The sequence below is a fragment of the Bufo bufo genome, chromosome 3 (genome assembly GCF_905171765.1).
Source record: "Bufo bufo chromosome 3, aBufBuf1.1, whole genome shotgun sequence".
Lineage (NCBI taxonomy): Eukaryota > Metazoa > Chordata > Amphibia > Anura > Bufonidae > Bufo > Bufo bufo.
Genome location: NC_053391.1, coordinates 466214631 through 466237649, shown reverse-complemented (window position 1 = coordinate 466237649; position 23019 = coordinate 466214631). Strand labels below are relative to the sequence as shown.

At 43.8% G+C, this 23019-nt stretch overlaps 1 protein-coding gene across 4 annotated transcripts in view; it reads left to right on the top strand.

The window, feature by feature from the left end:
• Positions 1-23019, top strand: part of ARHGEF7 (Rho guanine nucleotide exchange factor 7) — a 157902-nt gene that overhangs the window by 96630 nt on the left and 38253 nt on the right. For all 4 annotated transcript variants that reach the window (XM_040425215.1, XM_040425211.1, XM_040425212.1 and 1 more), the window contains 6 exons: positions 3820-3958; positions 12164-12223; positions 12573-12719; positions 14846-14932; positions 19512-19590; positions 22418-22557. In XM_040425215.1, the coding sequence (XP_040281149.1) occupies positions 3820-3958; positions 12164-12223; positions 12573-12719; positions 14846-14932; positions 19512-19590; positions 22418-22557 (652 nt within the window). The remainder of the gene's footprint in view (positions 1-3819; positions 3959-12163; positions 12224-12572; positions 12720-14845; positions 14933-19511; positions 19591-22417; positions 22558-23019) is intronic.

Here is a 23019-nt window from a genome sequence, read left to right as displayed (position 1 = left end):
ATCAGTGTAACGTGTGATGCTCTATTTAAGGCCTCGTTCACATATACATTTAGGAGATTCGCCTGTCTGATCCGGCACAAATGCTAGCTGTCAGCTGGACAAAACTATTGCATGCAGCGGTTTTTGTCCAACCGAAACCTGGCATTTATGTCTGAAAGCACCTGGATCACTGTCGGACCCCATTGCAGTCAATGTTGGTAGTTAAGTAGGGCATGCGGCAAACCCGGATCCTGTGAGAGCCGGCAGGCTGGTCTCTGCCGGATCTCCTAATGGAGATGTGAACGAGGCATAAGTTACTCACCACTCTTCTCTCTCTGGTCAGTGTAAGCGGTCTGACTGTGAAAGTCCAGAGAGGCTGTTTGCCATGCTAAAACCAGGTAGAAGCCAATTCTTCCCACTTTAGGGGAAAATAAATTCCTTCCCGACTCCAATCAGGCAATCAGAATAACTCCCTGGATCAACGACCCCTCTCTAGTAGCTATAGCCTGTAATATTATTAAGCTCCAGAAATACGTCCAGGCCCCTCTTGAATTCCTTTATTGTACTCACCATCACCACCTCCTCAGGCAGAGAGTTCCATAGTCTCACTGCTCTTACCGTAAAGAATCCTTTTCTATGTTTGTGTACAAACCTTCTTTCCTCCAGACGCAGAGGATGTCCCCTCGTCACAGTCACAGTCCTGGGGATAAATAGATGATGGGATAGATCTCTGCACTGACCACTGATATATTTATACATAGTTATTAGATCTCCCCTCCGTCGTCTTTTTTCTAACGTGAATAACCCTAATTTTGATAATCTTTCAGGGTACTGTAGTTGCCCCATTCCAGTTATTACTTTAGTTGCCCTCCTCTGGACCCTCTCCAGCTCTATGTCTGCCTTGTTCACAGGAGAAAATTATATGCAGAATTCATCCATCTTTTTTTGTATGTAGACTGATTTATATATATCAATTTTTGTTTTTTATTTGTTGCTTTAAAGCCCAGTTTTGTGGGGTGTCCTATGTTCCTTATGAAACAGAAGGTGGCACTTTCTCACTATTGTGTAGATTTGCTTTGCAAAGAGTATGATAATAGAATATCACTTTTCTGTAGAGATACAAGCCATTGGGTGGCCATTCATATCTATGCACACTACCTTATACAACTGAGAATTGAAGTATTTAGCATGGCGGCCAATAGACCACCGTTACAGATGTTTAGGACATAGGAATGAATTGAGGTGGAGCTGGCAGAATGTATGAAAAAGTCTGGCAACTAATCCAGGCATATTATAACTCACTTAATATGGAGGCTTTGCTTAATAAAGCTTGATTTAGAGGGTCACGTGGTTGGATTATTCAAGACAGTTGTCTTTTTATTCAGTTAAATTGTTATAAAAGGCAAGACCTTTTTGACAGTTGAAGTGAGATCGTCAAACAGTGAAGTTACTGGCCACCAACTGCTGAAGGAAGCCAAATCGGCTCAAACACGTTGCTGCTGTCCGTTTTTGATAGTACGGCCACCTGCACATGTTGCAGATTGTGTGCGTTTTTTTCGACTCCGATTCCCATGCGGAAAAACCGCAGCTTACTACAGTACCAGCCCAGTGTATGAGATTACCAAAATCTTATGTACACTAAGCAATTTCAAAATCTGCATCATGTCAACTGTGTTTGCGGTTTTAGCTGTGGATTTTACCCTTTGCTAAACCGCATTAAATCCACACCAAAATCTGCTGTTAGACATTGCGGATTTTGGTGCGGATATGCTGCAGAAACGCACGTAAATCCGTACGGTTGTCCACTTTAGAAATATAAGTATCATGTCTTGGTTTTCTCATTTTCTCATGCTCCTGCCCTCACTGATCTGTAGGAAAGGGGAGCATTGTGGTGCAGTGATGGAGCTGATGGTATTGTTGGGTTTTTCGTTTACTCACTTATATAGCGCTGACATATTCCGCAGCAGTTTACAGACATTCTCTTCACTTGCTGGAGCTCACAATCTAAGTTCCCTATCGGCATGTCTTTGAAGTGTGGGAAATAACCAGAGTACCCAGTGGAAACCCACACAAACATACATACAACTCCATGCAGATGTTGCCTTTGGTTGGATTTGAACCTAGGATCCCAGCGCTGCAAGGCACCAGTGCTAACCACTGAGCCCCTGTGCAGCCGACATGTGACTACTAGGATCCCAGCGCTGCAAGGCACCAGTGCTAACCACTGAGCCCCTGTGCAGCCGACATGTGACTACTAGGATCCCAGCGCTGCAAGGCACCAGTGCTAACCACTGAGCCCCTGTGCAGCCGACATGTGACTACTAGGATCCCAGCGCTGCAAGGCACCAGTGCTAACCACTGAGCCCCTGTGCAGCCGACATGTGACAGGCATATACAAGGGCTGTACAAGTAGTAGCTTTTATGTCAGTGCAGCAACTCCATCAATGTGCGGTTATTGTTTTCATGCTCCCCCTCCGTCCTACAAGTTAAACATGAAGAAACGCAAATGATGAAGACTGGGAAGTGATAGTCTAAAATGAAAAATGAATTACAATGGAGGTCTCTGTAGTCCCATGCCATTCATGCACACTTAACCATTGAGGCAAGTGATTTGCTGCAGTGGTCACTGGAACCTGACCGTCAACCCTTCTGTCCGGCAGGCACAAGAGCTGCGGTGCTGAAACAGTGGGACTTTCATATGTTTGATGATTCTCCTGCTTAAGTGCACTTCATTGAGCTGCTTCATATCCCCTGTCCTCTGTGACCGCTCTAGAGGTCTCCTGGTTGGATGCTTCAGCAGTCACTCAGAACAGAGGTGACAGGCCATGAAGCAGCTCAGTGCAGAGGAGCACTGCACAGTGAAGCTCTGCCTCCAGTGCACTTGCAGGGGCAGAATAAAACTTCATATTCTCACTACTCTTGATCATAAAATCTCCAAAAAGGTATGTTTTTACTGCTCTTCCCAGTGCCTATCTACAGTGTTAGCAGTTTAGCATGATAAAAACTGATGACCGATTCCATTTAAAGAGGACCTATCTCCTTGAAATGCAAATCAATCTGCAGGCAGCATGTTAATAGAGCAGGTTGATATATAGTTTTGTGGGAACAGATTCTGTAAGACTTGTCATTTTATACATTTAAAGCCTCATGCACACGGCCGTGTCGTTTTTTGCGGTCTGCAAACCGCGGAAGCCGCCCGCGTTGCCTTCCGCAATTTGTGGAATGGAACGGGCGCCGGCAATATAAATGCCTATTCTTGTCCGCAAAGCGCAGACAAGAATAGGACATGTTATATTTTTTTAGCGGGGCCGCGGAACGGAGCCACGGATGCGGACAGCACACGGAGTGCTGTTCGCATCTTTTGCGGCCCCATTGAAGGGAAAGGGTCCGCATCCGAGCTGCCAAAACGGCGGCTCGGATGCGGACCCAAGGAACGGTCGTGTGAATGAGGCCTAAGTCTCTGTTCATCCTGATTTCATTGTTCACGGGGGAGATGTCAGTGACTGACAGCTATCTCTGTGTATACTCTTACACGGGGAAAGCTGTTCACTGCTAACACTTCCCACATGAAAAATGAAGTCAGAAAGAGCAGAGACTTAAATGTATAAATTACATAAAAATAAATTGCTTAAATGTATAAAGTTGTACTGAATCTTTTCCCACAGAACTATATATCAATCTGCTCAGCTCCTCCTTTCTAGAACATGCTGCCTGCAGCTTGCACTCATTTTGTGGTGCTAGGTCCTCTTTAAGTGATATCGCTAATTTTGGCAACTATTGAATTGAATTTTAAAAGCTAACAAAAATTAAAATGTAGTCTCTTCTGCTCCTCTGCCACAGTGAAGAGCTTGGAGAATTCATGGAAATGAAAGGTGCCAACAGCCCTGGCATTCTTGTGCTAACAACAGGCCTAAGTAAACCATTCATGCGTCTGGACAAGTACCCAACACTGCTAAAAGAGCTGGAGCGACACATGGAGGTATGGAACGTCTTATTGCTGCCAGGCACTGTGTTTTTTACACCACCAAGTAGTAATCATTTGAATGGTAGGTTTTAACACAATAATAAATTGGTCGATGCTTCTTTTTTAAAATCCAGAACCATAAATATGGATGCAGCACATGAAGCAGAGATATACAATCTTAAAGGAATAGTTTTACCTTTTAAATATCATAATTACTGTATAGATGATAGAAAATTAGCAATGTTTGTCATTTACCTATTCTTTTAAAGTGTTTTTCAAAATTAATAAAAATATGGAAAAATACCTTGTGCTGAATTCTTACCAGGATAAACTACTAGAGTTCAGGAGTAGTTATGTTTCACTTTCATTATCTTGTCCAGCTCTGTATAGCAGCTTTGTTTTGATGCTGCTAGGGCATACTGTGGGTGGATCACCATGTAAAGAACTACAGTTTCCATGATTTGGGTCCCCTCTCACAGACAATGCCTCTGTAGATTCACAGTCTCCACAACCAGCAGTACATCAATAAGTGACAAATTTTATGGTATTTAAAGCATTTGCAATAATTTTAAACTATTCAAAATAAAAATTCTAAGTCGGAAGCAAAAAAAGAAGAAGAATTGGTGCAGATCCGTCATGGATCTGCACAAACGCTTCCGTTCGGAAAATACAACCGCATGCATCTGTTCAGAACGCATCCGTTTGTATTATTTGTAACATAGCCAAAATGGGTCCGTCTTGAACACCATTGAAAGTCAATGGGGGACGGATCCGTTTTCTATTTCGCCATATTGTGTCAGTGAAAACGGATCCGTCCCCATTGACTTACATTTTGTGTCGGGACGGATCCCTTTGTCTCCGCATCATCAGGCGGACACCAACGCTGCAGGCAGCGTTTTGGTGTCCGCCTCCAGAGCGGAATGGAGACGGAACGGAGGCAAACTGATGCATTCTGAGCGGATCCTTATCCATTCAGAATGCATTAGGGCAAATCTGATTTGTTTTGGACCACTTGTGAGAGCCCTGAATGGATCTCACAAACAGAAAGCCAAAACGATGGTGTGAAAGTAGTCTTAGACACCTTTTTGGCTTGGAAAAAAAGAACAGATTAAAGTTTATCATAAACATTAAATATGTCAGCAGATCCTTCATATTTCTTTGAGATCTGTCAAAAATCTAACGTCTGTGTGGATGCCAGGCCCTTTGGGGCCAACTAGAGAGGTTAGACCAGATGGATTTTCCTATTCTCCTATCTGATTGTTTCCATCAATAATCTGCCGCTAGTCTTCCCTGTCTCCAGAAACTTCACATACACATTTGGCTGAGCCATATAGTCAGTGGTGACCTTGACAATATTTATGGTTAACAGTCTTGGCCAGAAGTTCTTATACGTCTTGGCTATGGATACGAGATGGCTTCAGGATACAGTAGTTTTATACTCGGATGTAACTGGTAAAACCCTTCTCTTAGTAGTCTAGTAGCTCTCCTCTACAGTACAGTGCGGTATTACATGTTTTGTACTGCCCTATGTCTGCACCAGGATGAGCTGCTCCTTTGGATGTCAGATGAGGGCCAGTCCACTTTGTTTCTGGTACACTGTGTACTGTACAGGAGCCTGAAGAAGCTCCTCATTAAAGTGATTTACAGCTGTCAGCATATATGTAGGGACTTGCATTATCTGGCTTTTATCTGCTTATTTTTCTTAAAGACTATAAACGCCTATAAATACATTTTTATAAAATTTTTCTTATTTTGGGCTAAAAATATTTTTTTCAATTTGTCTTTTTATTAAACTTTTTTGACAGTTTTTGTCCTAAGAGTTAAAGGGGTTCTACACTTTGTTTAAACTGATGATCTCTACTCTGGAGAGATCATCAGCATCTGATCGGCGGGGGTCCGACACCCGGGACCCCCGCCGATCAGCTGTTTAAGAAGGCAGCGGTGCTCCAGCAGCGCCGTGGCTTTCTCACTGTTTACAGCAGGCCCAGTGACGTGACTAGTATCACTGGCCTGGGTGGGGCTAAGCTTCGTTCCCTTGAATGGTGCTTATCCCCGCCCAGGCCAGTGATACTAGTCGTGACGTCACTGGGCCTGCTGTAAACAGTGAGAAGGCTACGGCGCTGCTGGAGCACCGCTGCCTTCTTAAACAGCTGATCGGCGGGGGTCCCGGATGTCGGACCCCCGCCGATCAGATGCTGATGATCTCTCCAAAGTGTAGAACCCCTTTAAGTTTCAGCCTATCTATAGAGTATCTCAGTTTCCGTTTTGCACTAATCCGTCATGTTGCTGTTCTGAGGGCTGGATGTAAAGCCCTTGTATTTGAACTCCTGACAGCTCATAAACACTTATTTAAGCCATATTATAGTATAAATAATGGAATAATTAGCACAGTCTCCGGTGTGGACATACATAATTTTTTTTACACACACCTTAATTAGTCTGATCAAGGTTCCTCTGGACCCAAACATCACAAGTGTAGCCACAAACAAATAAACTCCTATTTGCATTTCTCTTTAGAGTACTGGAATTATCTTCTACATATTTAAGTGGGAACCCTATTCTAAGCACACACCAACTACGGAGTGGCGCAAGCTTTCTTTTGGTGTGCTCATTAAAGAGCATGCAATGCAGTTATTTTTTTCTTGTGTGAGTTACAGTACATGGTCCATGGTCCAAGGTTTGTCTGCACCATGCAATATGCTTGGCTTCTATGGTCACCTTGATGACCTATCTTAGTGCTTACCTTGACTTAGAAATGTTGGTTAATTTTGCATTAAATTAGCAAATGAACAATAAAAATGTTAGTGCAAAGGTCCATAGCCTTTAAGGTGAACCTTTTTCCATTGTACACATAATTATTTGCCTGGGTCTCCCTGGAGAAGAATGTCTCAGAAATTTGACAACCTGCCTGCAATTACGGTAAATGGAATTTAAAAAAATATATATCTTTTTATTAAAACCGTAAAGATGATGGCATCACAGGGTAAACGTGTTAATTTTTGTTTGACTATGCTCTGCGGTTAAATAACTCTTCATGGTTTAGCACACCTCGCAAGAGTCCAGATATGATGAACAGTTTCCAATTTTTTTCTAAAAATCCCTGGAATTGCTCGCACCTTTCTTGGTTTATTTGAATTGGCTGTTGGTTTGGGCAGAAGTCCCTGTGACGCTGAGCCCGCGTGTTCATTCGGAGCCATTGCGAGAGGTGTCAGGGGATGATGAAGGCTGTGAGCATGCTTCTGCCAGAATGGGATTTAACTACTTGTAGTCACGGTATATTCTTTAATATTAATAGTTGTAAAAATGATTGTTGTATTGGGTAAAGCTATTTTAAAGGGGTTGTCTCACTTCAGCAAATGGCATTTATCATGTAGAGTGAGTTAATACCAGACACTTACTAATGCATTGTGATTGTCCATATTGCTTCCTTTGCTGGCTTGATTAATTTTTCTATCCCATTATAAATTGCTCATATCCAGGGGTTATGACCACCCTGCAATCCAGCAGCGGTGGTTGTGCTTGTAGCGCCGGCCTCTTTGGTGACCAGGACTGTGGGAGTGCGCATAGGCTGGTACTTTTTCATGTAGTGTGCAAGCACGGCCACTGCTGCTTGATTTCAGGGTGGTCATAACCATGGAAACGAGAAATGTATAATGTGATGTAAAAATGAATCAAGCCAGCAAAGGAGGCAATATACGGAGAATCCCAATACATTAGTGTCTTGTATTCACTTTCTGTACACGATAAATGCCATTTACTGACATGAGACAACACTTTTAAATGCAGTGTGTGCAAAGCAGGATGTTCGAGGAGGGGTGTAGGCTCCACAAGTGAACATATTGCTATTTCTGCCTACTTTGCAGAAGGTCGGTAAATTGTCCCACCGTACGTAATTGGGCACCGTACGGCCGAGCCATGTGCAAGATGCGTCCAAAAGCCCCAAGTCCGTGTAGTTTGCAAATGCATAACGTGTTATTGGGTTGCTCATTGCTTACAGACCTGCAGTTTGCCTAAAACTGCACAGTTGTTAACAATTCATTTGGAAATGGAACAGACTATAGGCTTTTGACCGCATCTGGGATGCACCACGCTTAAGCCTCATTCACACGTCAGTGGTTTGGTCAGTGATTTCCATCAGTGGTTGGGAGCCAAAACCAGGAGTGGGTCTTAACACAGAACAGGTACAGATCTTTCCCTTAGGCCTCATGCACATGACAGTATGTGTTTTGCGATCCGCAAAAAAAAAAAAAAAAAAAGGATGACGTCCGTTATGGCATCTGTTTTTCTTTTTGAGGTTCCTTTGTAATAATGCCTATACTTGTTCGCAAACTTGAAAAAAATAGGACATGTACTATTTTTTTTTTTGCGGGGCTACGGAACGGACATACTGATGCAGACAGCACACGGTGTGCTGTCCACATTTTTTGTGGACCCATTGAAATGAATGGGTCCGCATCCTATCAACATAAAAAAACGGAACGGACAAGGAAACAAAATACGGTCGTGTGCATGAGGCCTTAGGCTACATGCACACAAACGTTGTTTGTTTCAGTGTCCATTCCGTTTTTTTTTTTTTTTTCTGATAGGATGCAGAACCATTCATTTTCAATGGGTCCGCAAAAAATGCGGACAGCACACGATGTCAGTTCCGTAGCCCCGCAAAAAAAAATAGAAGATGTCCTATTCTTGTCCGTTTTAGGCATTGTTACAATGGATCCGACAAAAAAAAAAACTGATGGCATACGGATGTCGTCTTCTTCTACTTCTTTTTTTTTTTCGGTTACGCAATTTGTGGACCGCAAAACACGTACGGTCGTGTGTATGTAGCCTTATACCTTATGTCTGTGTAGCTCTACTCCTGGTTTTTGCTCCAAATCACTGATGGAAATCACTGACCGAACACTGGCGTGTAAATGAGGCTTTACCCTGTCTATGAATACAAGTAAGGGATGTACTGTGATTAAAAAAGCTATAGACTCTCATGTCTGTAAGTGATCTATTCTTCGGTGGTGATGACAGACCTAGCATTTGGCTGGTGTGCATTAATATGCAGACATTAGTCTGTAGTACCGGTTATGGGGATCTGACCTGTCTAAGATATGGTGGCATGGCTTGGCATAAGAATACGTTTTGCTGGGACTAGCTAATGGTTGCCCATGTTCAAGGAATGGACTACTAGACAAAGATAATGGATTGCCTACTGGTTACTGTGCCTTTCATATACATGTGCAATGTGTCAGATTCCTGTCCCATAGAAAGGAAAATAATGCTTTTTATATGTACGAAGTTAAATCAAAGGCTATGGACATCTTTGCATCAAATGGTTTTAATGAAAAGTTGTCAGCCCTTTGTTTTTACGGCCTGTGTGTATTCTCGAACAGTACAGGCGGATCTGTCCGATGAGCTCTGTGACCACTTATAGGTAGCCCTCATCTCTGCTCTCATGAATAAACCTTTTTAGAGACAATTTTTTATTATTATTGCATTGTACTTATTTTGAGCTAAAAATCTTTTTTCAATTGGTCTTTATTAAAAATATGGAGTCTTTTTTGCGTACATAGCTGAGATGCTCTAGTAGCTTCCTGTTGATTTTTGTTGTTGTTTTTCCGTCATCTGGGGAGTAGATGGACTTTTTATCTCTGCTCTCTGACCTTATAGACAGAATGATGCTTAAATAAGTGTTTATAACCTCTTAGTAGTTTAGCGATAAGGGTCATTAGAAAGTGAAAGTACCAGTCACACAGTTAGAAAACTGTAGTGTTAACCCTTTCTGACAGAATGAGTACAATGCAATCATAAACAAAAACTGCCTCCAAAGGTGTACATAGCCTTTAAGCTGACATCTTTTTTATGTAAGATTAAAAGATCCTTCCTAGAGGTCATCTGACAGAACTTCACTCTAAGGCTACATTCACACGACCGTATGTGTTTTGCGGTCTGCAAATTGCGGATCCGCAAAACACGGATACCGGCCGTGTGATTGTAGCCGGCCCTATGATAGAAATGCCTATTCTTGTCCGCGAATGCCGACAAGAATAGGACATGCTCTATCTTTTTTGCGGGGCGGCAGAACGTATCTACTGATGCGGACAGCACATTGTGTGCTGTCCGCATCTTTTGCGGCCCCATTGAAATGAATGGGTCCGCACCCGTTCCGCCAAAAATACGGTCGTGTGAATGTACCCTTGATGAGACTGAGCAGCCTGCAATGTATGAGAACACATGCAAGCTGCAGAAAATAAATGGTTAAGAATTCTTAATTAAAGCAAATTGTAAAAATGTTGATACGAAGTTATCCACATCCATATGAATACAGGAAGGTTGGTTTCTGTTAAGGTATGGGAGGCAAGTTGTCTATTTTGAGTCCTGACATTTATAGCAAGAATTGTGATGGGTTTCGATCATTTCTAGAGCTATGATTTACAGGCTTTGTTCAAGGGTTTCTGTCACCAGATTTAACCCTAATAAGCTAGCTGACATTAGTGATGTGCTAATGGTCAGCTGAACCTAACTAGCCTATTCCTACTTTTATCTATGCCCCGGTTACTCCAGAAATATAACTTTTATAATATGCTAATTAGCCTCTAGGTGCAGAAGGGGCTCTGTTCTCCCACCTCTGGCCTCGCCCTGCTACACTAGATTGACAGGGCCAGGCAGCGTTTGTCTCCTACTGCCGGCCCTATCTGCCTCGTAAATCTCGCGCCTGCGCCGTCCCATTCAGTATTCGGCGCAGTGAGTGAAGGGCGCTCGCCGGCATCCTGCCTGCGCAAAATACTGAACTGTGCGAGATTTCCCCTGTGCCCATGGCCGGCAGTTGGAGGTGAAGGCTGTCTGGCCCTGTCAATCTAGTGTAGCAAGGCGTGGCCAGAGGGGGGGAGAACAGAGCCTTGTTAGGGTTAGCTGACATTAGGCTAGTTAGGGTTAGCTGACATTAGCACATCGCTAATGTCGGCTAGTTTAATAGGGTTAATTCTGGTGACAGAATCCATTTCCGTTATCTTTACCTGTGTTCACACTGGGCCATAGTGATGTCATCTCAGTGTCACGTAACTACGAAGACAAATAGTTTCCTGTCGCAGTGATCTTTTAGCCATGCTGATATCACAACAGGGACTACAGTTTCCTGCTGTGGCAGATCAATCACTGTGGATGACACATTGCTGTGCTCCTGCATACAGATAGGACCAGCAGGGAATTTGGCCTGACCACGGTGCGGATCACTCACTGTTTTTCCGCATGGATTCTCATGTGAAAAAACCACAGCGTAATACGGCAAAGTGTATGAGATTCTCATGTAGACTTTGCTTTTTCGTTCCATGCGGAAATTTGAAATCCGCAGCTTGTCAATTCTTTATGCGCTCCTTTAGTGCAGATTTCACCCTTTTCAATGCAAGGGTGAGATCTGCAGCTAAATCTCGTCAAATCCGCACCAAGGAACAGCAAGTAACACGTGCGGATTTGGTGCGAAAACGCACAGAATTGTGTGGAATTTCAGCATGACAGCCGTGCAGGTAGCCTTAAAGGGATTCTGTCACCTCGTTTTAGCCTATAGAGCTGCGGACATGCACGGTTAGATCGCCGCTAGCATGTCCGCAATATACCTGTCCTATAGGGCTGTGTGGTTTTATTGTGTTTAAAAAATGATTTTATAGATATGTAAATGAGCCTGGTAAGGAGCCCAAGGGGCTGTACTAACCTTCTTGGTTCTTGGAGCCCATCCCCCCCTTTGTGAAGGAGCCCAGCACCGCCTGCGTCCTCCGAATCTCCTCCTAGCTCAGAAAGTCAGATCGCCATAATTTCGTATGCGAGAGCTCGCTCATTGCAAGATTACGGCGATCTAACTGTGAGCAAGGAGGATATTCGGAGGACGCAGGCGGTACTGGGCTCCTTCACAGGGGGGGGAAGGGGGGGAGATGGGCTCCAAGAAGGTTAGTGCAGCCCCTTGGGCTCCTTTTCAGGCTCATTTACAGATCTATAAAATCATTTTTTAAACACAATAAAATGACACAGCCCTATAGGACTGGTATATTGCAGACATTCTAGCGGCGATCTAGCTGTGCATGTCCGCATCTCTATAACCAAAAACGAGGTGACAGAATCCCTTTTAAGTTTCTGTTACTCTTTGACAGTCAGAATAGTACAGCATGCAGCGCTATTCTATTCAGGACATAAGGCAAAAAATATATGCGCTTTCTTTTAGCAGATTGTTTGTTTTTGCAGGACTATCACCCAGATAGGCCAGATATCCAGAAGTCCATGACTGCTTTCAAGAACCTTTCGGTAATCACGTTTATAAGACCTGTTTTTATGTATGTGTGCTTTTATTTTTTTAACATGGGTGCTGATCTGTGACGGATGCCACTTTGGGGCATCCATTAAATGTACTGAGATTTATTTTGGGAAATAGTCCTGATAAAACCCCAGGTGGACACTTCAGGAGGATAGAAACACTCCTACGATGGGCACTGCAATCGAGTTTGGTTAAAATAGATCCTAGAATTCAGAAACCTCTTGATGCTCAAGCCTGAAGTGCAACATGGATTATGTTTCTTGTGTATAAATATATGGTTGTTGCCATTAAAATCTAATCAAAAATGTTATTTTTTTTTATTTTGTATTTTGTTTGCAGGCTCAATGTCAAGAAGTGAGAAAACGAAAGGAATTGGAATTGCAGATTCTAAATGAGGCCATCCGTGGCTGGGAGGGCGACGACATTAAGACACTGGGTTCAGTTCTATATATGTCCCAAGTAATGATACAGTGTGCAGGAAGTGAGGCAAGTGCTTTTCATCCCGGATAATTTGGATAAGGGCTTGACTTCTTGATTCTATTGTTCCTCTGAGAACTGGATGTGTGACGTCTCACCTCTTTGCTTGCGGGCGTCCCACATGTGTTAAGCTGGTCTTACTTGGGTTTGCTACAAGCTAACCAGCATTCAGTGTTGTTCACTATCCTGCTTGTTGGAGGGTCATACATTTCGGTAGATCTGCAGTGATCAAAATGTCTTTCCATGTTCAAAGGGAACCTGTCACCATAAAAATTCTAAATAATCTGCAGGCAGCATGCTATAGAGCAGGAGGAGCTGAGCAGACTGATGTATAATTTTGTGGGAAAAGATTCAGTAAAATTTGTATTTCATTCATTTGATTTCCTGCTCGTTCTGGGCTTTGAAGTCCAGGAGGCGGTCCTATCAGTGATTGACAGCTATATCTGTAGACACAGCCATAGAGGGCAGGCTGTCAATCACTGATAGGACCGCCTCCTTCACGCCAAAGCCCAGAGTGAGCACAGATAGAAATGTGTAGATTACAATTTATACAGAATATTTTCCCATAACACTATAACCTGCTCTATAACATGTTGTCTTCAGCTCAGACACCATATTCAATGTGACAAGTTCTCGAAGTTTTCCAAATGTTGTGTTTGTATTGTTGCATCTACAGTATAATTCCCCATACTAGCTGCTTGACCACTGTCATCATAACATTAAGTCACTTCTCAGGGAGGAAAATATTATCGCAAGTCTTCAGTCTGTTAGGACCAGTGGAGCAAATTTCCATGCACTTATCATCTTATCCTGGTTTTATTCTTTTTATAAAGTGAAATAATTGGTTTGTGTTATAGACAATATTTTTCATTGAAGCATTGCTGCGAGGGAAGGATCCTGTGACACACAAGTGTTTATGGAAAAGGACTACAATATGGTATAAAGGTCAACTAAACCTTTACTCATTAGCTTTGTTTTTTGAGTGTATGGAGTATGAAACCCTTCAGAAGCATCCTTATCGCATATGCTTGAAAAGCAGAGCGCAGATGATGAAAGCTAAAGAGGACGCTGACAGCGCTTATGGCCCCCTTTTTTTATACTGTAAACCTGGATTGTAGCCCATGAAACGTGTTTGATGAAGGCGCATATTAAAGCGGTTATCCGGCCCCCAAATCAATATTACTTATGGCCCCAAAAGTGCTTAGCATAAAGAATAAAAAAGCCACTTACTATTCACTGGCACTCTGTTCCAGTTCCGAAGGGAGCGCCCCTGCTACTTCCAGTCCCTGTGAATTGGTACTATGAAGTCCCATCGGTGGTCACGTGCATTGCTGCAGCCAGTCACTGGCCTCAGTGACGCACGTGACAATGGATGAATGTAACACTTCTGGTCCACAGGTTACTGGAAGCAGTGGTGAATGGACGCTGTGCTGGAATGGAGTTCGAGTGCATAGGTAATGGTACTTTCACACTAGCATTAAACTTTTCCGGTATTGCGTTCCGTCCTAGGGGCTAAATACAGGAAAAAAAACTGATCAGTTTTATCCTAATGCATTCTGAATGGAGAGCAATCCGTTCAGGATGCATCAGGATGTCTTCTGTTCAGTCACTCCTACGGTATTTGGCCGGAGAAAATACTGCAGCATGCTTTTCTTCGGCCAAAATTCCGGAACACATGCCGGATCCTGCATTATTTTCCGTTGAAATACATTAATGCCGGATCCGGCACCAAGTGTTCCGGTTTTCTGGTTTGCCTATGCGCAGACCTTTTTTAAAAATGTGAAAAAAATAAATACTGGATCAGTTTTTCCGGATGACACCAGAGAGACGGATCCGGTATTGCAATGCATTTGTGATACGGAACCGCATCCAGATCCGTCTACAAATGGTATCCGTTTGCATAAGGATTTCTGGATCTGTCAGGCAGTTCCGGCGATGGAACTGCCTGCCGGAATCCAACAACGCAAGTGTGAAAGTACCCTAAGTAGCTAAGCGCTTTCGAGGGTCATAAGATAAATTGCTTTAATAACCCGTTGAATTAGTAATAGCCCGGTGTGTATCTTACTGCTGACACCTGTTGTGATGTTATAGTCATGGTCAATGTGCTAACTGATAATGTGCTTTCATCTCCAAAGGAAAAGAATGAGAGATATCTGCTGCTCTTTCCCAATGCATTATTAATGCTTTCTGCAAGTCCAAGGATGAGTGGCTTTATTTATCAGGTAAATCCATTGGTATGGTTTTTTTTTTGTTTTTTTTTTTTATATATACTTTGATTTATTTGCTACCTCCTGTTCTCTGTTGTTCCTTATTCAATTTAAAGGGGTATTCCGATTAGAACAAATTATCCTCTATCCACAGAGGAGTAACTGTTAGATCTGTGAGGGTTTCATCACTGGGACCTCCATCAATCATTGGACCCTTGCCCCCTGTTTGAATGGAGCCCTGGTTCACCATTTGCACCCTTGCTCCATTCATCTCTATGGGACTGCCGAATATAGCAAAATACACAGTGCTCCAGACTAAAAAAAATACCTAGTAGCCATTGGCTCCTGAACTGAAAAATTTAGGAGCCAAATCAAATTTTTAGTCGCCAAATCGAAACTGAATCAAAACTTTGGTATCGTGACAACGCTACGCCGATCAGATCGGCGTAGGGTTGTTTTGAAACCAAAATTTTGATTCGCTTTCGTCACCATAAAAAAGTATTGCGATACTCAATACCGCGCAAAAAAAAACCCCAAAAAAAAAAAAAGCTGCGTGCATTTCGCATTTTATGAAACATTCGGCCCATAATAGAACAGTCCTATGCTATTTTTTGGGGTGACAAGGTGACTAAAAAATGGCGAATGCTCACCACATAGGAGATATTTTTTAATAATTTAATAGTTTGGACAGCGCTATGTAATTATGTTTATTTATTGTTTATATATTTTATATGTAAAATAGGGAAAGGGGGGATTTAAACTTAATATTTTAAAGTACTTTCACACTAGCGTTTTTCATTTCCGGCATTGAGTTCCGTCACGGGGGCTCTATACCAGAAAAGAACGCATCAGGTATATCCTAATGCATTCTGAATGGAGAGTAATCCGTTCAGTTTGCATCAGGACGTCTTCAGTTCAGTCATTTTGACTGATCAGGCAAAAGATAAAACCACAGCATGCTACGGTTTTATCTCCGGCGAAAAAAAATGAAGACTTGCCTGAATGCCGGATGCACCATTTTTCCCCATAGGAATGTATTAGTGCCGGATCCAGCATTCAAAATACCGGAATGCACCCGCACTAAATCCGGACCCATTCACTTCTATTTGGGCTGTGCACATGAGCGGTGATTTTCACACATCACTTGTGCGTTGCGTGAAAATCGCAGCATGCTCTGTTGTGCGTTTTTCACGCAACGCAGGCCCCATAGAAGTTAATGGGGCTGTGTGAAAATCGCAAGCAAGTCCGGATGCGGTGCGATTTTCACGCATGGTTCCTAGGTGACAGTCTATTCACTGTGTTATTTTCCCTTATAACATGGTTATAAGGGAAAATAATAGCATTCTGAATACAGAATGTATAGTAGAAGGTCAATATAATAAACATTGGTGGCGCAGTGCGCCCCCCCATCACCCCAGTATAAACATTGGTGGCGCAGTGCGCCCCCCCATCACCCCAGTATAAACATTGGTGGCGCAGTGCGCCCCCCCCATCACCCCAGTATAAACATTGGTGGCGCAGTGCGCCCCCCCATCACCCCAGTATAAACATTGGTGGCGCAGTGCGCCCCCCCATCACCCCAGTATAAACATTGGTGGCGCAGTGCGCCCCCCCATCACCCCAGTATAAACATTGGTGGCGCAGTGCGCCCCCCCATCACCCCAGTATAAACATTGGTGGCGCAGTGCGCCCCCCCATCACCCCAGTATAAACATTGGTGGCGCAGTGCGCCCCCCCATCACCCCAGTATAAACATTGGTGGCGCAGTGCGCCCCCCCATCACCCCAGTATAAACATTGGTGGCGCAGTGCGCCCCCCCATCACCCCAGTATAAACATTGGTGGCGCAGTGCGCCCCCCCCCCCCCCCAATATAATAAACATTGGTGGTGCAGTGGGCAGTGCCAATGAGGGTTAAAAAATAAAAAAATAATTAACTCACCTCCTCCAGTTGATAGCGTAGCAGCCGGTCTCCTGTTCTTACTTCTTTCTTCAGGACCTGTGGTGACGTCACTGAGCTCCTCACATGATACATCACCATGGTAATGGGCCATGTGAGGAGCTCAGTGACGTCACCACAGGTCCTGAAGAAAGAAGTAATAACAGGAGACCGGCTGCTACGCTATCAACTGGAGGAGGTGAGTTAATTTTCTTTTATTATTTTTAACCCTCATTGGCACTTCCCACTGGGGGGGGGGGGCACGGGCACACTGTGCCACCAACGTTTCTTATACAAATACAGGAGGCGGGTGCCGGAATCAAATAGCCGGCACCCGACCTCTGTGACAGGGAGCTGCGATCAGCTACAATTAACCCCTCAGGTACCGCACCTGAAGGGTTAACTCAACTGCAGCAGATCGCAGCTCCCTGTCACATAGGTCGGGTGCCGGCTATTTGATTCCGACACCCGCCTCCTGTATTTGTATTACAGCTCAGTTTTCTTCATTGGTGGCGCAGTGGCCACAGCCCCTCCCCTCCCCTCCTCCTCCTCCCGTCTCTCTTCTTATTGGCAGCGGCGGGGGCGGCAGCACAGGGGGGAGGGAGAGACTCCTCCTGCGCTGCTGAGAACTATCATCATCTCCTGTGCCCCGCCGCTGTATTGAGCAGAGCTGCGGCGGCGGGTCTAGTCGCAAATGGCGACAAGACTAAAAAGTCTTGTCGCCATTTGTAAATTCTAAGTCGCATTGGCGACCATTTTGGTCGCCATCTGGAGCCCTGATACAGCACTCTGCTATCTGCAGCAGTCCCATAGAAGTTGTATAACTTGTTCCATCCCGACTAGTGTTGAGCGAACTTGTGTTTTCAAATTCGGCATACAAGGTTCGGGTTATCTAAGAATTCCTTAATGGATTCCATTAGAATTAGCGGAATTCTTCCATACGCCAAACTTGAAAACACAAGTTCACTCAGTGCCCTAATCCTGACCTTTCCGCAGGTGCTGAAACCCCCACGAACACTAGAACAAGAAGAGAAGTGCCCTCTCCCCTTGATGCAGGAGACTGAATCAGGACGGGCTCCTAGACTTTCTCCTGAGCCTGTCCCCTGAGGAGAGAGCGTGAGCTCTTCTCTTGCCTCATTCTGGAGATTGGTCGGTGTGTCTGAGACCTTCACTGATCAAAACTTAGGACCTTTTTCCAGTTGGACCGCGCTGCTCCAGAAGGCAGGAAAACCACCACTTCAGACTCCTTCCAATAATCCGTGGATATAGGGAAGCAAACGGCCACAGAAAACAGCAGAGTCTCCACTCATCCGCCTCTGTCAGAAACCAAAGGATAACCACAATAGTGAAATACCATCACATAAACGGAATAACCGTATTTATTATACTCCCAAAAGTGAATAGAATACAAGCAGTATAAAATGACATACACCCGACCCGGGTTTCGCTTTGAAAAGCTTGCCCCTGACGAACCTTTTCAAAGCGAAACCCGGGTCGGGTGTATGTCATTTTATACTGCTTGTATTCTATTCACTTTTGGGAGTATAATAAATACGGTTATTCCGTTTATGTGATGGTATTTCACTATTGTGGTTATCCTTTGGTGTCTGACAGAGGCGGATGAGTGGAGACTCTGCTGTTTTCTGTGGCCGTTTGCTTCCCGATATCCACAGATTATTGGAAGGAGTCTGAAGTGGTGGTTTTCCTGCCTTCTGGAGCAGCGCGGTCCAGCTGGAAAAGGATTGCGATTTATGTGAACTGTACCCACTTCACGATTGGGACCTGCGACGCCGAAAAAGGCAACGTACCAGAGACTGTTTGTTTTATTTATTTAAAACCTATGAGGTGTTGCTATGATATCTCAAGTTTTTGGAAAGTGGCACTTTTTAAGACCAGAATCTTCTTGCCCGCTTCTGTGCACAGCCCTTTATGTTCAATGTGTGAGACGGGACCATTCAGTCTCTTTTTCCCAGGGTTTATTGGGCACACAGCAAACAAAAAACGGTACAGGCTGGCTTCCGCAATCAAAAATGGCAGTTCATAGAATGTATCACCGTGTTTTGTTCAATCTTCTCACCAGCTTGTAGGTTTTTCTTAGCGATTCCTCTCTGCCAAGAGGTTTATTTCCATAGGTCTCCCTCCCAGACCAACACGCACACACTCTGGCAGCGTGTCTTTTAAGTTAGCTTACTACGTGTGTGAGGTGGTAACACCCGAGATGGACCTTCTCACCCAAACTCTTCAGTCAATCCTAAATCCCGGATCTAACATCATTGGTCGCAATATACCTCCGGGATTTCCATCACTGAAACACATACCTGCCATCTATGACCTCACCCATTGAATGGTTACAAATGCTATAGGACCCGTAGCAATGTATAGAGAGAGCCACACATGCAGAATGACTCCTTAGAGGCAACAGTAGATTTCATTCAGCAAATGAGCTTTGGATTCAGTTTTCTGTGAAATAGTGCACGGCCAGTGCTTGGAATTCTGTAGAGGAGATCGAAGGGTCTTCCATGCGGCCAACCCCATTCCTAGAATGGTCAGAATTTTATACTTGGAAATTGCCGTAATTTAAAATCCCTCATTCATGTTATGCACAGTGTGCACAGTGAGCTCACACTTTATCACTATTGTGTTTTTTTTTTCCTCAGGGGAAACTTCCACTTACTGGAACTTGCATTACAAAGCTAGAAGACAATGAAAATCACAAGAATGCCTATGAAATTTCGGGTAATCTTGAATATCCTCACATTTAAGGCTACTTTCACACTGGCGTTTTGGCTTTCGGTTGGTGAGATCCGTTCAGGGCTCTCACAAGCGGTCCAAAACGGATCAGTTTTGCCCTAATGTATTCTGAATGGAAAAGGATCCGCTCAGAATGCATCAGTTTGCCTCCGATCAGTCTCCATTCCGCTCTGGAGGTGGACATCAAAACATTGCCTGCAGGGTTTTGGTGTCCGTCTGATGAAACTGAGCCAAACGGATCTGTCCTGGCACACAATGTAAGTCAATGGGGACGGATCCGTTTTCTTTGACACAATCGGGCACAATAGAAAACTGACCCGTCTCTCATTGACTTTCAATGGAGTTCATGACGGAATCATACAGTTGTATTATTGTAACGGATCAGTTTTTGCAGATCCGCCCAAATCTGGATCCGCCCAAAACGCGTGTGTGAAAGTAGCCTAAACTTTACCTTTGCAGTTGTATGCAGTTAAGAAAAAAATGGTCTGTTAAATATGGTGTCTGATCTGGTGGAGCTGGGCAGATTGATATACAGTCAGGTCCATAAATATTGGGACATCGACACAATTCTAACATTTTCGGCTCTATACACCACCACAATGGATTTGAAATGAAACGAACAAGATGTGCTTTACCTGCAGACTGTCAGCTTTAATTTGAGGGTATTTACATCCAAATCAGGTGAACGGTGTAGGAATTACAACAGTTTGCATATGTGCCTCCCACTTGTTAAGGGACCAAAAGTAATGGGACAGAATAATAATCATAAATCAAATTTTCACTTTTTAATACTTGGTTGCAAATCCTTTGCAGTCAATTACAGCCTGAAGTCTGGAACGCATAGACATCACCAGACGCTGGGTTTCATCCCTGGTGATGCTCTGCCAGGCCTCTACTGCAACTGTCTTCAGTTCCTGCTTGTTCTTGGGGCATTTTCCCTTCAGTTTTGTCTTCAGCAAGTGAAATGCATGCCCAATCGGATTCAGGTCAGGTGATTGACTTGGCCATTGCATAACATTCCACTTCTTTCCCTTAAACTCTTTGGTTGCTTTTGCAGTATGCTTTGGGTCATTGTCCATCTGCACTGTGAAGCGCCGTCCAATGAGTTCTGAAGCATTTGGCTGAATATGAGCAGATAATATTGCCCGAAACACTTCAGAATTCATCCTGCTGCTTTTGTCAGCAGTCACATCATCAATAAATACAAGAGAACCAGTTCCATTGGCAGTCATACATGCCCACGCCATGACACTACCACCACCATGCTTCACTGATGAGGTGGTATGCTTAGGATCATGAGCAGTTCTTTCCTTCTCCATACTCTTCTCTTCCCATCCCTCTGGTACAAGTTGATCTTGGTCTCATCTGTCCATAGGATGTTGTTCCAGAACTGTGAAGGCTTTTTTAGATGTTGTTTGGCAAACTCTAATCTGGCCTTCCTGTTTTTGAGGCTCACCAATGGTTTACATCTTGTGGTGAACCCTCTGTATTCATTCTGGTGAAGTCTTCTCTTGATTGTTGACTTTGACACACATACACCTACCTCCTGGAGAGTGTTCTTGATCTGGCCAACTGTTGTGAAGGGTGTTTTCTTCACCAGGGAAAGAATTCTTCGGTCATCCGCCACAGTTGTTTTCCGTGGTGTTCCGGGTCTTTTGGTGGTGCTGAGCTCCTTCTTTTTAAGAATGTTCCAAACCGTTGTTTTGGCCACGCTTAATGTTTTTGCTCTCTCTGAGGGGTTGTTTTGTTTTTTCAGCCTAATGATGGCTTGCTTCACTGATAGAGAATTCAGGGGTTGGCAGCACTACTCATCCCACTCATTTGGGTACTGACCAGAAAATGGCTTACAAGCCAAATGGTGCGCGCAGATAGGGATCCTGGCTGGGGGTCCCAACTCATCCAGACAATTCAATAATCCGCAGCACTCGCCGGTAAATGATGAAAATAGTGGCGATTTATTCACTCAAGCAGCCAGTATACAGCGACGTTTCGACCTCAGTTGGTCTTTATCAAGCAGTGCTTGATAAAGACCAACTGAGGTCGAAACGTCGCTGTATACTGGCTGCTTGAGTGAATAAATCACCACTATTTTCATCATTTACCGGCGAGTGCTGCGGATTATTGAATTGTCTTGCTTCACTGATAGTGACAGCTCTTTGGATCTCATCTTGAGAGTTGACAGCAACAGATTCCAAATGCAAATAGCACACTTGAAATAAACTCTGGACCTTTTATCTGCTCATTGTAATTGGGATGATGAGGGAATAACAGACCCCTGGCCATGGAACAGCTGAGAAGCCAATTGTCCCATTACTTTTGGTCCCTTAACAAGTGGGAGGCACAGATGTAAACTGTTGTAATTCCTGCACCGTTCACCTGATTTGGATGTAAATATCCTCAAATTAAAGCTGACAATCTGCAGTTAAAGCTCATCTTGTTAGTTTCATTTCAAATCCATTGTGGTGGTGTGTAGAGCCAAGAATGTTAGAATTGTGTCGATGTCCCAATATTTATGGACCTGACTATAGTTGTGTGGAAATACGGAGTATATCCTGAATTTTATTTATTTAGATCTATGTATCTACAATTCCGGTCTCTTCAAACAGTTGACTGTGGCGGTGCCGGCAGTAGGCACACTACCGATCTAATATTGATGACCTATCCTGAGGATAGGTCTGTAAAATGTTAATCCTGGCGAACCCCTTGTGTATGTATACGATTTTCTAAGTTTGTCCATTCTTGTATTTTACATACCTGAACCTGTTCATGCAACTGAGCCTGCTAACGTTATTTTTTTTTATCTTCTGTCTAGGTAACATGATTGAACGGATAACTGTGTCATGTAATAACCAACAAGATCTACGTGAATGGGTCGACCATCTACATAAACAGACCAAGTTCACCTCTATGACCACCCCTACAATAAAGCCTCACTCTGTGCCCTGTCACACTGTAAGAAACATCTTTATGAAGAATATAGGTTTAGATTTGTACGCACCACATCTAAAAAGATAAACTACCGATAGACCAGTTTCATCCGAGTGTGTTCACTGCACAAAACATGCTCCGTAGTGAATTCTGCTCCTTTAACCTTACCGCACATCATTATAATGATTTACAATGCTTTGTGTCTCTGCCAGACCTGAACTGGAATGAATTGTACTCCTATAATTCCATCAGTACAAATCATTACAGTTGAGGTTGGGTAGAGATGCACAGCATTATAAATTTTGTCCGGTCAAAGGATGATGGGAATTTACGCTCCGGCACGGAGCATGTATCACGCAGTCTGAAGCTGGCCATATAAAGGGTAGTAGTACACTTACTCTGGGTTCACACCAGAGCTTACTGAACGTATGCTCTGTATGCGCGATTGTACGGGCGTTTACAATCGCGCAGCGGAGACAATCGAAC